We start from the raw sequence: 17603 nt of genomic DNA, 5'->3' as shown, positions 1-17603 counted from the left end.
GGAGTTGCAAGTTCAAATCCAGGGTGTGCTGAGTGACTCCAGCCAGGTCTCCTAAGCAACCAAATTGGCCCGGTTGCTAGGGAGGGTAGAGTCACATGGGGTAACCTCCTCGTGGTCGCTATAATGTGGTTCTCGCTCTCGGTGGGGCGCGTGGTGAGTTGTGCGTGGATGCCGCGGAGAATAGCGCGAAGCCTCCACATGCGCTACGTCTCCGCGGTAACGCGCTCAACAAGCCACGTGATAAGATGCACGGATTGTTGGTCTCAGACTCGGAGGCAACTGAGATTCGTCCTCCACCACCCGGATTGAGACTAGTCACTACGCCACCACGAGGACTTAGAGTGCATTGGGAATTGGGCATTCCAAATTGGGGAAAAAAATAAAAAATTAAAAATTAAAATAGACAGACAGACAGATAGAGAGAGAGACAGAGAGAGAGACTGACCGGCAGAATTCCATCATCTCTTCTGTACTGGCTGCTGTTGTTCTGTGGTAGTTTGGCAAGTTTCAGTAAAATAGCAGCTTGTTCACAATATGCCACATCAGTGATGAAGATCTCATCCTTCTGTAGAGCTCCTATAGAGTCCTGAACACTGACAGCTACACACACACACAAACACACGTAGTGTTAATGGCCGTCTCTATTGACAGTGGGAAGCGCTCGCTATCTGATCTATTTGAATGTGATTTCCATGTGAAAAGGCAGGAAATTGTATGTTGTGTTAAAAGGCCACACGCGACATTCATTCTCCTGCATCACAATATAATTAATGCTCTTACAGCTCATGGGTGCATTTTCCTGTTATTAAATACACATACTGTGTGTTCTTATATTTACAGCTAGAGCAGCTTCAGATATGGCATTAGCAGAGTGTTTCCAACATATTCTACCATAAACACTTTCAAGTTTTAATCTCACTGGAAATAATAATCGTTTACAATGATTGAGATAGATCTTTCTCTTTCCTCAAGGAAATGTGCATGTTGTTTGTCTGTGCAAGACTCGCCACCATGTTGTTAGGGTGTTGTGAGTGGTTGCCAGGGTGTTGCAGTGTGGTGTGTGTACCTGATCGTTGAGTCTTTGTGATGCTCTCCATGTTTGTGTGTGTGTCAGATTCACTGTTGTGTGTCTCAGAAACTGGGGACTGAAGAAAGAACGAGTTACTACACACACACACACACACACACACACACACACACACGAATGAAATGTTTCTTCAGGACACTGATATGATCTGGCATTCACTTCACAAATGACAGGATGGACTTTCAGATTTCTTGTCCTTCTCTCATATTACATCATTACAGTGACACATTTACATGTTTTCTTTATGTTATCTGTGCGAGGAAATCTGAGACATGTCATCTTTATCTGCATAGATGACACCCAAAACAGATATGTGGGTAATTTCTTGCATGAATTGAATGTTAAAATACATTTGCATTTCCTGAAGGAAACATCAGTGTTTGTACAGCAGCACACTGCACAAATCGTTTTCTTATGGAGGGTTTTTGTCTTGTTTTCTCATAAAAATATCTAAACCAGAGGTGCCCAAAGTTTTTTCTATGAAGGGCCAAAAATCAAACGTGACTGAGGGCCGTGTGCCAAAATAGAACACTGCATTATAACGGGGGGGGGGGGGGTCATTGCCCCCCTTACGGCTCATTTCGGGGGCATTTTTTTAAAGGTAATTTTTTTCTAGCCTTATGACTCCGTCATAATTTTTTATGTCAGATACTTTAATTTAAACAATTAATTACATTTTAAAATGGCATATTTCAATAATGACAAAATTGCATGATCTCTACATTGCATAATGTGCATTGTTCCTGAAACAAATTTATTTTTCTCATTCACATATTTCCAAATATTTTGGCTATTAAATTAACAGCCTACAAAACAAATGCACCGACACAGTAGATGTAGATGCATTTCTCCAGATTTGGAATGAGGAACTTATAAAAAATACTTAGCAGCTCCTTCATGCCAATTTAATAAAACAATGAACGTTAGTCAGACATATGAAGTGTTTAATGTTCTGTAAAATTATTATTGTATCATTAATAACGTTTTATTTAACATCAAGGCTATTTAACACATATAGATATTATTTTTGTTAAGATTGTTATTAACTACATTGTAGCAATTGGTATTTTTAGCGCGAGCTTGACACTGAACTGAGCAAAGCGTGAAAAGCAGAGTGCCCGTCTGTGCGCGTTTATGGTGTGAACATCCGCCACTGACTCGGCAACATCTGTACAATGGACGGCACGAAACAAATAATGTATTCAAATGAAGAACGCGATGGATATATACATTTGGAACTATATCAGACTGCAATGGAATCTCTTTTGCCCAGAGCCTCCGTTCATTTCCGACCCTGCATGGAACTAGAGATGGAGATGAGAGATGTAACAGGTGTTTAAGTGTCTCTCTTCATCATGCAGCTGGTACATTACGCAAAGTATTTTTGCTATTTCTGCCTTTCTTGCATTATGAATAACAAGGCGTTCGCCGTCACGCGCTTGCAATGTTAACAGCTTTGTTGATTATAAACAGAAACGATATAGTTTTATCGCTCGCTTATGGAGACGTGGTAAAACACCATTTGCATGTCGAATTAACAGGTTTAGAAAGGTACATCTGTAACATCTTAAGTTGAGTATCTATACGACAAAGCACTTCCTCACTGCTCGCGCTTACACATCTGACAGCTGATGAGAGAGAAAGTGAGAGACGGAGTGGATTTACTTGCACATCATCTGGAGTTACAGTATGATACAAAAACAAGTTTATTGGTTTGATTTGTTCATCTGTATCTATTGGTTTAATCATTCGCATTACTCTGCAATCTGCTAAATTAATGCAATGAAAAACTGCGTCAATAGCATTGTTTCCACTTGTCATATACGTCAAGGCGGGCCAAATCAAAGGTCATCGCGTGTCAACTTTGGCCCCCGGGCCCTAGTTTGGGCATCTCTGATTGAAACATTCTTAATACAAGATCAATTTACTTGAGAACCAATCAGGCTAATCAGCCGAGGTGAGGGATAAGGCCGAGCCGGATGCAGCAGTTCAGGAGAGAGCGAGCCACACACAGATGCCGTGTGAGCGTTTATGTTTGTGTCTTTTTGTTTAAGTTTAATTTAAAATATTACTTTGACTGTTCAGCCGGTTCCCGCCTCCTCCTTTCCCATTTTTAACCTTGTTACATTGGTGCCAAAATCTGGATAGGAGGAGGGACGCACTGTCGTGTAGTCCTCGCCACTGCCGTCCGCCAGGGGAGGGAGGAGTCGCTGCCGGCCGCCTGGACGCAGAGGAAGAGTGGCTCGCTACCGGCTGTCAGAATGCGGAGGGGCGTTCCATCCGCCAGGGGTCGGAGGACTTGCTCCGGTTCGCCTGGGGAGGAGCGGCTGTCGTCCGCCAGAGGGTGGAGGAGTGATCGAGGACCAGGCGACGGCGTGTCTTGGAACCGGCGAGCAATTTTTTTTCTCTCTCTCTCGCTGTCGCTCCACCTTGCCCTTTCCCTCTCCTCTTTTCCCTCCCCTTGTCTCCAAGGCCGGAAGGGCAACAACCCCCTCAGAAAGGAGGGGGGGGGGTGTACGTCATGCTTGGGGTTCCCTGGCCTGAGGCAAAGGAGGGAGGAGTGTGACTAGGAGGAGGGCGGGGCCAGGCCTGTTCCCGCCTCCTCCTTTACCATTTTTAACCTTGTTACAATCTTCTTTAAGATTGTTTAGATGGAAAAACAAGACAAAAATATGAAATAAGAAAATTATTTTTTGAAAGTGATTGTAAAGATGACTATACATGCTTAGACAAGACCACAAGATTACAGTTCAGTATGCAAATACAATAGAATGCTGAATACTTTACTCTTTCTCTTTACTCTTATTAAGTTTCTTAATAAGTATAAATAAAAATAGATAGCACACCTCAGGTTAAAATGTTTGAATGGAGTCTGTACATTAAGCGCTTCAGGCTGAATTTGTTGCAGAATTTAATAGAGTTAGAGGTTTAGAACAAACACTATTTGAGGATTGATTTTGATATTTCACTGATTAAGGAATTTTAATACAGTGCTGTATTTATTATTTACTGTATTTACAGTAAATCCTGCTTGAATTCAACTTTAACACTTAATACAAAGGAGCGAATATTATACAATCAGAGCAAACTTCTGTTTTTTGATTAGCTGGTCCTACAGAGCTCAAATGGAAATGATCATTGAATAAAATAGCAGGTGATATGTTACCTGAGGGATGGAGGAGCTAAAGATGTCTTTGACGTGTCGTGGTGGGGTTTTGTTTCTCTTGTGCAGTGAACACGTGTACGAGTCGATGCGTCTCTGAACCGCCGCTGCTTGTGTCTTAGTGAGCGTTGACAACAACACCACTTTATCAACTTCCTCTCCTTCACTGGTTGCCAACGGCGACAATCCAGCGTCCTGCAGCCAGAGCTCGTCCTGCTCGCCGTCTGACAAACACACGAAACATCAGTGAGTCATTTTACTAGAGACAAATATAAAATTGAGATCTCTTTAATCTCTCCGTTATTTCTCCTAGACTACAGTGAGATTAAATGGAGACTTCTGCTTCTCAGATGTTTCTCAATAAGACTCCAGCAATCTCACATGTGTCTCCTTTAGACATCCACAAGAGATCTCAACAATGTCTCAAACTGGGGGTTTCAAACTCAGCGAGTATTGATGCTGACTATCACCCCTGGAGTCATGAGTTTGAATCCAGGGTGTGCTGAGTGACTCCAGCCAGGTCTCCTAAGCAACCAAATTGGCCCGGTTGCTAGGGAGGGTAGAGTCACATGGGGTAACCTCCTCGTGGTCGCTATAATGTGGTTCTCGCTCTCGGTGGGGCGTGGTGAGATGTGTGTGGATGCCGCGGAGAATAGCGTGAAGCCTCCACACACGCTACGTCTCCGCGGTAACGCGCTCAACAAGCCATGTGATAAGATAAGTGATAAGAGTCACTACGCCACCACGAGGACATAGAGCGCATTGGGAATTGGGCATTCCAAATTGAGGAGAATAGACAAAAAACAAAAACAATGTCTCAAACTGTCAGAAATCTCAATATGAACTCAAGAGCTAATGCTCTGAGCTATGCCATCTACATTTATTTTTAAATCTATAGTCTTACTGTACATCAACAATTGACTCATTTGTGTCTATTTTTATGTCTTCTCAATTTTAGGAGAAACATCTGAGTTTATGTTTAAATGAAGTAAGAACACAGTCAACCTCTTGAGCGCGTGTCGTTTTGAGTCTGTCTCACCTTCAGACTGTCGTGAGTCTCGTCGGCTGCCGTCGGAGTCACTACTGTTTTGTCGTATTGTCTCAACTTCGCTCCAGAAAGACTCCAGACAGAGTTTATCAAGCTGCTGCGGCTGTGAGATCGAGAGGTCAGTTGAGTCCGGCTGCGGGTCCCGAGGGTCCCAGGACTCTACATTCATCGCGCTGAGACTGCAGTCCCTGAAACACACACACACACACACACACACACACACACACACAGGAAAGACGTTACTGAGGTTTAGGGAGAGGAAAACAATAATGGTGAAAGTGAAAAATAAGTAAAGGTTGATAAATCAGAATTCCAACACTTTTTTATCCATTGAATTTCCATGACCTTTCCAGGTACCACTAATGAATAGATTTAAACAATTAGATTTATTAGTAAACAAATGCATTTAATGCACTCCGGAGGAAGTTATGTGGCCAATGAAGTGAAACAGAGTGCAATACATATACAATAATTGTAGTCCTACTAGAAGTCGGCCGATAGTGCAATATATTATAAGAGCAGAATACAAGACCTGCCTGACTCTTAACAACTTCCTGATGACACCTAGTTTTTGCAGGCTAATTTATCCAGTGAATAGCAGTGACGTGTTAACTGACGTGTTAATGAGATTCTGAGGGTCTGTTTAGTGGACACCGGGGATGGGACGGCTGGTAAAACCAGTTTCTGCTGAGCTGTATGGTTTAAATCAATGATGAAACCACTTAGACAAAGAAGACCTCATTCAGAGATCTGAATGATGATGGTCAATTTCAGCTGCATGCTTATCTTTCATGATGCTGTCATTTTATGTAGCTAGAAAGCACTAGTCGGAACAGATTTTGGAAGTAAATATAGGTTGTTTGATGGTCTCTATGGCATGTAGTCCAATTTAAGACCATGAAACACTGATGCAACACATATGTGTTTTATAATTGCTGAAGCCAATTAAATGGAGCTTAATAGAGATCAAAGACAAAAATGTTAAGGCATGTTCAATGGGCAATTTAAGACATTACAGACATTTCAGTTTGATTTTCTGTAAAGCTGCTTTGAAACTGTGTGTATTGTGAAAAGCTATACAAATTAAAATGACGTGACTAATGGCCGATATAATGCCAAAACATGTATATAAATACAACACAAATGAGATGTACACAAAATCGCTGAATTTAAATGCACAATATTTACACAAAATTAAAATAAAAAAATATTAAAATAAATAAAATAAAAATATACAAAAGTATTGTTAATATAAAAAATATATTATTAATAATAAAATATAAAAAGTGCATTATCCAAGGCTGTCAGTAGATTTTGAAGCAGACACTAGAATGCCCACTTCTGTCAATTGTCCAATTGGGCACAGGTATTGGCCAATGCCAATAATCTCAAAAAGTCCAAATATCAGCTGATATTTTGGTCTGCGAATAATTGATGAGTTTGTGCAGAACTGAACAGTCTAAATCACTTCACTGACTCCAAAATATGTCAGAAATCATACTTGCAAAGAAACCAGTCAACAAAACCAGTAGTTTAATCAAGACTGTACCTGGTAATCGGGGGAGTTTTAGTTTGAGTTTGTCTGGTTGAGCATTGCTCATGCGGTCGAAGAATGAAACGCAGTTGCGGTCGACACATTTTGCCACGCAGCACAGGTTTAGATCGCACCAATCGCTGCACATTCTCCTCTCTGGACTTTAAATCCATATAAAACATTCTGACAGCATCAAAAGCACTTTACACTCCTGATCCTGAATCAGTCCAGGTCATTTATAAAGAGCTATATCAATATCTATTGTTTCTCTGTGATCAATAACCAGTTCATTCAGCTCTTGCTCCAATGAACACCTGATGCATCTTGTTCTCCAATAGATTTGCTGGTTTTTATGTTCCAGTTCTTAAGGGTGTAAAATATATTCCAACAATCAAAGGATGCATAAGGCCTGTTTTTAGTTCCTCATGTTTGATCATTTCTTTTCTTCTCATCAGCTGCTCAGCTGTCTTGTTCATTGCTCTGTTGCTGTTGAGTTTCTCACTGCTGCAGTACTTGTGTGTGTGTGTGTGTGTGTGTGTGTGTGTGTGCTGGGGGTCAAAACCAGGAAACCACTAAACATCACAAACATCTAAACCTGCCAATCTAGAAAACACCCTGCTGTCATTGCCACACACACACACATACACTCACACAGACAAACACACACACACACAAACACAAACAAACACATACACTCACACAGACAAACACACACACACAAACACACAAACACAAACACAAACACATACACTCACACAGACAAACACATACACACACACATACACACACACACAAACAAACACATACACTCACACAGACAAACACACACACACACAAACACACACACACACACACACACAAACAAACACATACACTCACACAGACAAACACACACACACACACACAAACACACACACACACACACACACACACAAACAAACACATACACTCACACAGACAAACACACACAAACACAAACACACACACACACACACACACAAACACACACAAAACATACACACACACACACACATACTCATACTCATTCACTCACTCACACACACACCATACCATTCATTATCTGACACACAAAGAAAACAATAAACATAATAGCTGCTAAAAATAATCTTGACTCGACTTCTCACCCTCATGGACTCTTCAGAATAAAGTGTTGAATATTAATACTGAACTTCTCATCAGTCTGCACAACACAGGCTTCTCACAGGTCTCTGGTTCATGAACTCTCTGGTTCAAAACAATGTTGGTGACAAGTGAAGATCTGGTGTCAGATCAGGTCTCCAGTTGATGTATTTGATTCTCAGCAAGTTGCACTGCAATGGAGGCAGTCAGTTCAGTCATCTAGCAGGATTGGGTTAGCATTAGCATTATTTGGTAATAAGGCACAGATGGAGTCCAACCTTCCTTTTAAGCATTTTTTGTGCTTATTTTGAGGCTAAATCTGCAGGATTTTGCAGAATGGATTTTAAAATGTTACATGATTTGTATTGGTAGCTGAAATCAAACACATTATAGGTGCGGGATGTGTAGAACTTTGTGAATGATAGTGTTCAGATTTTGCAGAAAATCTTGGGATAAGTTCTGTGGGCGGGTAGTTGTCATGAAATACTTTTGACATGTCTTGCGGTGTGACGTGCTTTACATCTAAAACTATTTTGAACAGCATTTTTCGAATTCTATTATGATTCTTACGCATGCAGCTTTAAGGAGCCCATATTAACTGAGAGACTACATGGAATATTTGTAATTTTAAAAAATGTATTTGTCACCACAGGAGCATTAAATTGAACTGGTGAAGGCAAAAATATGATTAACCCTGTGATGCATGAATTATTAAATCACAAAAGAAAAAAAAAATGCATTTTAGAGCAAGAATATACTGTAATCATTCCCAATAGTTTAGTTACACATCTGTCCACTGCATATATATTAGGGCTATTATATATATATATATATATATATATATATAATAGCCTATATATATATATATATATATATATATATATATATATAATAGCCCTAATATATATATATATATATATATATATATATATATATATATATATATATATATATATATATATATATATATATATAATAGCCCTAAGATATATATATATATATTAGGGCTATTATATATATATATATATATATAGTATATATATATATATATATATATATATATATATAATAGCCCTAATATATATATATATATATATATATATATATATATATATTAGGGCTGGGAAATTTAATGCGTTAATTTCTGCGATTAATGGTTTTTGTGTAAATAAATTAGTGCAATTAATGCATATATATATATATATATATATATATATATATATATATATATATATATATATATATATATATATATATATATATAGAGGACAGTCATGTAAAATTATGGATAAGGGTCAAAGGTCATTAATGGTGGTTTGGATGTAACATCAAACACTGAATGGTAAAAACTGCTTTTAAACATATATCCACTGTGCTGGACGTCATGCATCAAAGGGTTAATTTGTTGGAAAAATCTTAAAATAAATGGTGACCAGTCACAGCACCTAATATATACACTTTCCTTTATATATTAATTTAAAATGTAACCTAAAATTTTAAATAAAGTGCATGGACATGTTATGTCGGACCTGCATATACTTTACAAATCTTTGGCTCATTCTTGCGTTCTCTGGACTCTTATCTTTCTACCTTCACTTTTACACTTTGAAACTATTAACGGAAGTATTCAGATATCTTCAGCATTCATCATCACTTTCATCTTCCTCATGTTTGCGCAGACATTCCTTTCTAAGTTTAATGAACAATGATGCAGTCTGCACAGACACAGGTCTGTCAACGCTCATTAAATCTGTCGATAATGGCACTTAAAACATCTCCTGGCTAATGCTAACAGGAAGTTGAATGACGCAGATACACATTTCATTGTTCTATTCAATCTCAGTTCTGCTGTCTAAATTGTGCTTATAAAACCTAAAAAACAGTGCTAGTATAAACCTCAGAGACATGACATACAGCACGTAAGGTTGAGGTATGCATGCAGCATCTTTCCTTTAAGAGTTTAAGGAATGAAGATATTCAGGCTTGTTTTTTTACTTCAGGTCGTCATGACGGAAGAACAGTCCGATTATTTTTAAACCTGAATGTCCACCCCCTCCTCGCCACATCTTGAGATTCATTGTTGTTTCAAACACCACAACACAATGTGTTGACTTTTATATAGCGAGAGAACAGAATCACTCATACCAACGCCAAGCGTGAACGTGAAGACTAAAGGTTTAATGTACCATTATATATACAAACATTTAAAGCAATGTTGTTAAAGCTACTACTACTATTGTAGTTTACAAGATCATATACATTAGTTCAACTATAAACAAAAGTAGTTGACTACACTACAAGGGACTAAAAAGCTTCTTATATTGACGCTATTTAAGGAGGCAATATCTTTTCAATTCTATAACTATCTTATGATATAATTTAGTCATTTAGATTTGATCTGTGACAAAAACAATAAGGATCTCATTTAGGCCACATCCACATGAATATGTTTTCTTGGTAACACTTTACAATAAGGTTCCATTTGTTCACATTAGTTAACAACATTAGTTAACATGAACAATAATTTTACAGCATTTATTAATCTTGGGTAATGTTAATTTCAACATACACTAATTCACTTTAAAAATCAAAAGTTGGAGGCCTGGTTACCTCAGCGAGTACTGACGCTGACTATCACACCTGGAGTCGTGAGTTTGAATCCAGGGTGTGCTGAGTGACTCCAGCCAGGTCTCCTAAGCAACCAAATTGGTCCGGTTGCTAGGGAGGGTAGAGTCACATGGGGTAACCTCCTCGTGGTCGCTATAATGTGGTTCTCGCTCTCGGTGGGGCGCGTGGTGAGTTGTGCGTGGATGCCGCAGAGAATAGCGTGAAGCCTCCACACGCGCTACGTCTCCACGGTAACGTGCTCAACAAGTCACGTGATAAGATGCACGTATTGACGGTCTCAGACGTGGAGGCAACTGAGATTCATCCTCCGCCACCCGGATTGAGGCGAGTCACTACACCACCACGAGGACTTAGAGCGCATTGGGAATTGGGCATTCCAAATTGGGGATAAAAGAGGAGAAAATAAAAATAAATAAATAGCTGTATTTGTCAACATTAGTTAATGCACTATGGACTAACATGAACCAACAATGAACAATTGTATTTTTATTAACTAACATTTAAAAAAAAAAAAAAAGATTAATAAATGCTGTAAAAAATAAATTGTTTATTGTTTGTTCATGATCCCTAATGCATTAACTAATGTTAACAAATGGAACCTCATTGTAAAGTGTTTCTGTTTTCTTTAGAAAATGCATTAATTTTGCTACATTTACAACTCTAATCCTCAGTAGAACGGGGTTTTCCTCCACCAAAACCAGAGCATTTAAAAAATGCTCTCCATTACCACATACTTTGGAAAATTATCATGTTAGGAAACTGAAAACGAATACATTTTCATTAAAAAAAAAACACAAAAAAAACACATTGATTTTCCTGCGTTTACGCCTCTGATCCACACTAGAATGGCGTTTTTCTCCTCCAAAAATGGAGCTTTTCGAAAATGGTCTCTATTATCGCATACTTTGGAAAATAATAGTTAGGAAACAAAGTTCTCAAACGAAAATGGGTAAGTGTGGTCATGGCCTAAGAGCGACAGCAAACTTGAACACTTAAATGTACAATAAATACAACTAATAAACTAGAAATACTGCTATATATGAAGCAAAGTTGTAACAATTGTGACAACAAAGAAGACTAAAAGGACTAAAATGAATCAAACCATTTTTTGAACCGGTTCATTTACACAAATCATCCAAACGAACCAGTTCACTAAAACAAATCAGACTTTCCAACTCTACATATACATACTATACACTACTTTGAATAAAGCTGAGCTACAGAACCACTAATGAAAAATGTAGTGAATTTAGTAGTCTTTACTTTTAGTTAGTTACTCCATCACACTGGTTAAGAAAAGCACAAACTCAAGCGAGTATTGACGCTGACTGTCACACCTGGAGTCACGAGTTTGAATCCAGGGTGTGCTGAGTGACTCCAGTCAGGTCTCCTAAGCAACCAAATTGGCCCAGTTGCTAGGGAGGGTAGAGTCACATGGGGTAACCTCCTCGTGGTCGTGATTAGTGGTTCTCGCTCTCAATGGGGCGTGTGGTAAGTTGTGCGTGGATTGTGGAGAGTAGCATGAGCCTCCACATGCTGTGAGTCTCCGCGGTGTCATGCACAACAGTCACGTGATCAGATGTGCGGATTGACGGTCTCAGAAGCGGAGGCAACTGAGACTTGTCCTCCGCCAACCGGATTGAGGTGAGTAACCGCACCACCATGAGGACCTACTAAGTAGTGGGAATTGGGCATTCCAAATTGGAAAAAAAGGGGATAAAAAAGAAAATAAAAGAAAAGCACAAACTCGGTTATCTCAGTTGAGACAGCTTGTCAGTAATCCACTTTAGACTCAGTGACAGTGAACTTGGTTGCAGTCTTAATCCAGATTGCATTAGAAAAGCTTCTTGCAGAGTTGAACAGTTAAGTAATGTGGACAGCCATCCAGATAACAAGGTTCACCTATGGGATTAGAAAATGACTGTCGTGCGATGTTAAACCACACTCCTGCAGATTTGACTGTAATATGTAACCTGCACCCATAACACAAAGTAACATAAAATGAGAATTTACACTCTCAGTTCAATTCATGCTGTCCAGATGTTAGTAAAATTAACATCGTTTGAGATACAGTCCAACCATAAACTCCATTAATCCTACCTGGCAGGGACGTGTCCAGCGGATTTGCTCAAACCGAGCAGTCGTCCCTGGCCCACATTTTTCCCCCACGGCATCCTGCTGTGTTTCTTTGGAGCGCTGTTACTGCTCAGAGCAGGAAAGCACAGCTGGACGTGTCGCCTGAGCGGTGCGCCTGTAATGTCCTCGGTGTGTAAACACATCAGAGCTAGAACGCTGCGCACAGGAACATCACCGCAGCCCAGCATCCTGCTGCAGGAAGAGGGGACGGTGGAGGGCAGCATGCCTGTGCCACTGCCACAAACTTCCACCACTGAGCAACAACAGCAGAATCGAATGACAGAGCCGCTGTAACCCCTTCAGCCTGGCAATGTGTGGATGAATCTTTAGCACCAACTAACAATGACTGTTAACAGCAAGACATCTTGCGATAACCCACTTTTCCTTTACAAAAACAATTACTGCCAACTACTACATCCCAAACTTCTTGCTCCGCGGTAAAAAACACTATCTGTTTTTAATTCAAAACCAGTCTCGACAATCAAAACCAGGTTCTTTCAGCCTAAAACCATTCCAGACCATAACAGCTTTCAGAATCACATGAAATCACGAAGAATCAGTGTTTCTCTTAAGGCATTTTGTTGACTGGTTTGCAGCTATAACTGTACTAAAACACAACTACAGTAAACTAAAGCGACTTCTAGTAACCCAGATCAGTTCACAGCTCAGCGTCATAATCCTGATCGCTTGGATTTGGTAATTCTGGAGAAAACGGTGGTCTTTGTTCTAAAGCTTGAAATAGTTTGTGTGGATTAATACTTGTACACTGAGCTGGGAATTTTCTTCTGCAATAGACAAAGTAGGATGTGAACAGCTCGTAGGAAACTCATCTCAATCACTCATAAGATCTCTTTAATATCTCAAGTGTTTCTCCGAGAGCAGTGAGATTAAATGAAGAGCAAATGGAGACTTCCTGCCGCCCAGAAGTTTCTCCTGACAAAAAGTCCCTTGTAATCTAAGAGCTAGAGTTTCAGAAGAAATCTTAATGATGTCTCAAAATGTGCTCAGATTTGCCAAGATACCCAAGTCTGCAGTCAAACGTCAGATATCTCAATATGAAGTCAAACATTTCTCATTAAATTCTTCCAAGAGCAAATAATCTGAGCTATGCTATCAACATTAATTTTATAGCTCTATAATCTTACTCTATGTTCACAATTGGCTCATTTGTGTCTATTTTTATTTCTCCTAAGAAATTTGAGAAGAATCAATACTTTAATGAAATGTAACTATAGTAAAGGTGCTATATGTAATATATTTACTGTACTAAATCATAAAATGACCATAATGTGTCATTAGAGAATTAGGAAACATGCTAAATTGAAATACTGGCTTCTCCGATAACAGTGCTACAGCCAGTATATTCTACTTTGAAGTTTCCATTCCGGGACGGAATTTCTGTTTATGTTTTGGCCTGTGTGATCCCGCCCACTGCCCACTCACCAACAGTATTTCGACATCGCCAGGTTGCCATATTTGAACAAGTTTGCAGGCAAACACTGCGTGCTGCAGCCATGGAAGCCAGCAAATGAACTGGATAAGAGATAACAGATTCCGCCCGACCTAAAAAGCCTCGCCATCCGTCTAAAAACCACCATGACCAGAGGCGTAGTAAAACAAGGATAAATATTGGAGACGCCTTTGGAAGATGGAGACAGCTTAAAGCCTAGAAATCCTTTAAAATGGATGCTGAGTTGGCTAATTTGCGTGTCAACATTCTGGCAACCCGCATGAGCTTCGAGTCTGGGGCGGGGCACACAACTCTCCAATATTTAGAATTTGGACTGCAGTACCCATTTCAAACGCTTGTTGTCAATCTTACATATAGCACCTTTAAGAAACCTATTAAGACTCTGAGCAAAAGCATTTTCCTCTGTGAGGGGTCTTTTTTTAACTAGACAAGTGACGCTGAACAAACAAGCTAGAAAGGATTCTTTGGAAAACCCGCAATGGACGGGCAGGATGCAGGATGCAGGATTATTCTGTATATGACCTGCAGTTGATATATAGACACCATGAAATGAACCAAAATAGCCCAAACATAACTGGTGTCTCGGGACACACAAATGGAAACACACGCAACAGATGAAGTTAAGGTTTCCAACAAATACTTGGAGGGTTGCATTCAATGGGCACTTCGTTCAAATTAAGCTTAAAATGCCCAAAAAGTGCTGTTTGTTGTGATTATTGGAGATTTGGGCTCCTTTCCATCAGGAACAGTGGATCAGGACACACTCAGGATTTGGCATAATTGATGATATTTCACGGATCATCGTCACTGTTTTCATGAATTTCTAATGAGACCTATTTGCCCTGCAGCTGCTGTCGGTAGATTTAAACTTTTCACTGATGAATTGCACAAACCCGGCTGTTTTTAATTTCAAAAGTGCATCTGCTGTGACAGATATGAGGCCAAATAATAATAATGTACTCCTAAAATGTGTCTTTGCATTTATTTTGACTGCAGTAAGTAACTTGTTAATCTAAATCGGCTGTTTGCATATTTAATATGTCAAACGTTATTATGTACTGAATGTGTACCCCTTTACCTCCTGAAACCCCAGAGTGACGGCTGTGTATCTACTCGCACCTAATAAACATGCAACACATTTTTTTTTAGAGCAAATAATTTTCCCAAAAATGTATGTCCGTCTGAGACCGTCAATCCGCGCATCTTATCACATGGCTTGTTGAGTGTGTTACCGCGGAGACGTAGCGCGTGTGGAGGCTTCACGCTACTATCCGCGGCATCCACGCACAACTCACCACGCACCCCACCGAGAGCGAGAACCACATTATAGCGACCACGAGGAGGTTACCCCATGTGACTCTACCCTCCCTAGCAACCGGGCCAATTTGGTTGCTTAGGAGACCTGGCTGGAGTCACTCAGCACGCCCTGGATTCATACTTGTGACTCCAGGTGTGTAAGTTGTGACATTTTAAATAATACCAAGCTATAAAAAGTCAGATTTTTTTCATCAAATAGTTTATTATGTGTCCAGGAGTGTTGGTTATTCATGTTTTTGAGACGTTACAGACATTACAGCTGATTTTCAGTAAAGCTGCTTTTGAACAATTTGTATTGGGAAAAGCACAAATAAAAAACGACACTAATAAAAATGATTTGACTTGATTTGACTTTTATGTTACAATGGTTTTTTTTTCTACTTTGGCAACAAAATCTCAATGTTCTCTCTTTGCACTGCAAACAAATAAATGATAGCAAGTGCTGGAGCATTTTACCAATCAGAAATTAGCATAATTAAAACGCATGGTTCATTTGGGCAATTTATTTATTTTTATTGATTTATTTTTTCACTGATACTTATTGCACCACACCTCGTTTAGGGTCTTTACAAGAGGAAGATGTTATTACTCAGATGTTGCTCTTTCAAAGCTCCAAAGACTTAGCAGATTTCTCAGTTTTGTTTTGAAATGGAAATTCCTTAATTGAGAAATAAAAAAATAGACACAAATAAGTCAACTGTTGACATACAGTAAGAGAACAGAGCTATAAAATGAATGTGGATGGCATTAGAGATCGACCGATAGAGGATTTTGCTGATACCAATAACTAAGGTGGCGGAAAAGGCAGATAGCTGATTACTTGGACGCTAGTTCTTTTAAAACGATTTATTAAAATATTACTCTTTCCATACAATGTCGGGCACAGACAAATGCTACAAGAGTCCAAAATGAATAAAATTCCAGATACAGTTTACTGTTCAACCAAAATCCAAATAACTGCCAGAAAAAAATGAATATTTGGTGCATAATGCAGGATTTTTAACTATATAAAAAAGCCTGAAACACACCAGGGACTCTTATTTTGAAATGACGGAGACTTGGCTCAGTTACAATGTTTTAGAGTAACACAGAGGAATAAAAAATACACATATTGTCATTGATTCACTGTTGTTTTGCCTTATGTTTTGCCCGGTCATCCGTTTCCCCTGGACTACACTTCCCATAATTCCCTGCCCTCATCACTGCCAGTTGTTCCCTATTGTTCTCACCTGTGTTTCATTTCCTCATTTACCCCTGTGTATATAATGCCCTGATTTCTACCCAGTCTTTGTCAGTTGTTGTGTTTTTAGCTCCTGTTCATATGTACCAGTTCCCACTGTGGATGTTTCGTTTGTTTTATTTCCTAGTTCCTGAGTTTTCCATGTTATTTTTGTACTTTTACTTTATTTCTTTATTAAACTTCTTTAGCCACACCTAGATCCTGCTCTTGTGACTTCCTTCGAATCGTTACACATATCAGCAACTATCAGCACAAATATTTGTGATAATCGATAGTTCCAAAAAAGCAACTATTGGCATCAATTAATCAGTTAAACCGACGTATCGTCTACCTCCAGATGTCATAGCTCAGATCATTTGCTCTTGGGAGAATTTGATGAGAAATATTTGAGTTCATATTGAGATCTTTGACTTGTTACTGTATGTTTTGGCAAGTTTGAGCCCAGTTTGAGACATTGTTGAGATCTTTAGTGAAACTCTAGAGGAGACACATGTGAGATTACTAGAGTCTTTTTCATCTGAAAAGCAGAAGACTTCAGCTAAAGTTCAATCTCACTGTTGCTTTGGTTGAAAGATATCCCCTTAACTAACATCTTTATCACACACAGGGCATTTCATATTAATTTTAAAATTCTGTTAATTACTTACCAAGCTTTGAATAGTCTAGCTCCAAAGTACTTAAGTGACCTTCTATCACGCTATAATCCATCACGCTCACTATGATCGCAAAACTCCGGCCTCTTAACAATACAGAGAATATCAAAATCCACAAAGGAGGGAGAACATTTTCATATTTGGCTCCTAAACTATGAAGCAGTCTTCCTAGCAGTGTTCGGGACT

The 17603-nt window shown here is 39.2% G+C and overlaps 1 protein-coding gene across 4 annotated transcripts in view; it reads right to left on the bottom strand.

Moving 5' to 3' along the window:
* LOC127449558 (rho GTPase-activating protein 40-like) overlaps positions 1 to 17603 on the bottom strand; it is a 36807-nt gene that overhangs the window by 16388 nt on the left and 2816 nt on the right. For 2 of the 4 annotated variants that reach the window (XM_051713065.1, XM_051713069.1), the window contains exons 1-5: positions 6848 to 7341; positions 5290 to 5486; positions 4254 to 4474; positions 1067 to 1145; positions 446 to 600 (exon numbers count right to left, since the gene is read on the bottom strand). In XM_051713065.1, the coding sequence (XP_051569025.1) occupies positions 446 to 600; positions 1067 to 1145; positions 4254 to 4474; positions 5290 to 5486; positions 6848 to 7014 (819 nt within the window). In that variant the 5' untranslated portion in view covers positions 7015 to 7341. Of the gene's footprint in view, positions 1 to 445; positions 601 to 1066; positions 1146 to 4253; positions 4475 to 5289; positions 5487 to 6847; positions 7342 to 12700; positions 12872 to 17603 lie in introns of those variants that run through there. The other 2 variants (XM_051713067.1, XM_051713068.1) reach the window with 2 other exon arrangements.

Source organism: Myxocyprinus asiaticus, chromosome 12 (genome assembly GCF_019703515.2).
Source record: "Myxocyprinus asiaticus isolate MX2 ecotype Aquarium Trade chromosome 12, UBuf_Myxa_2, whole genome shotgun sequence".
In the NCBI taxonomy this organism is placed as follows: domain Eukaryota; kingdom Metazoa; phylum Chordata; class Actinopteri; order Cypriniformes; family Catostomidae; genus Myxocyprinus; species Myxocyprinus asiaticus.
Note: the sequence above shows the minus strand (reverse complement) of the source record. Positions and strands in the feature narration are given on the sequence as shown.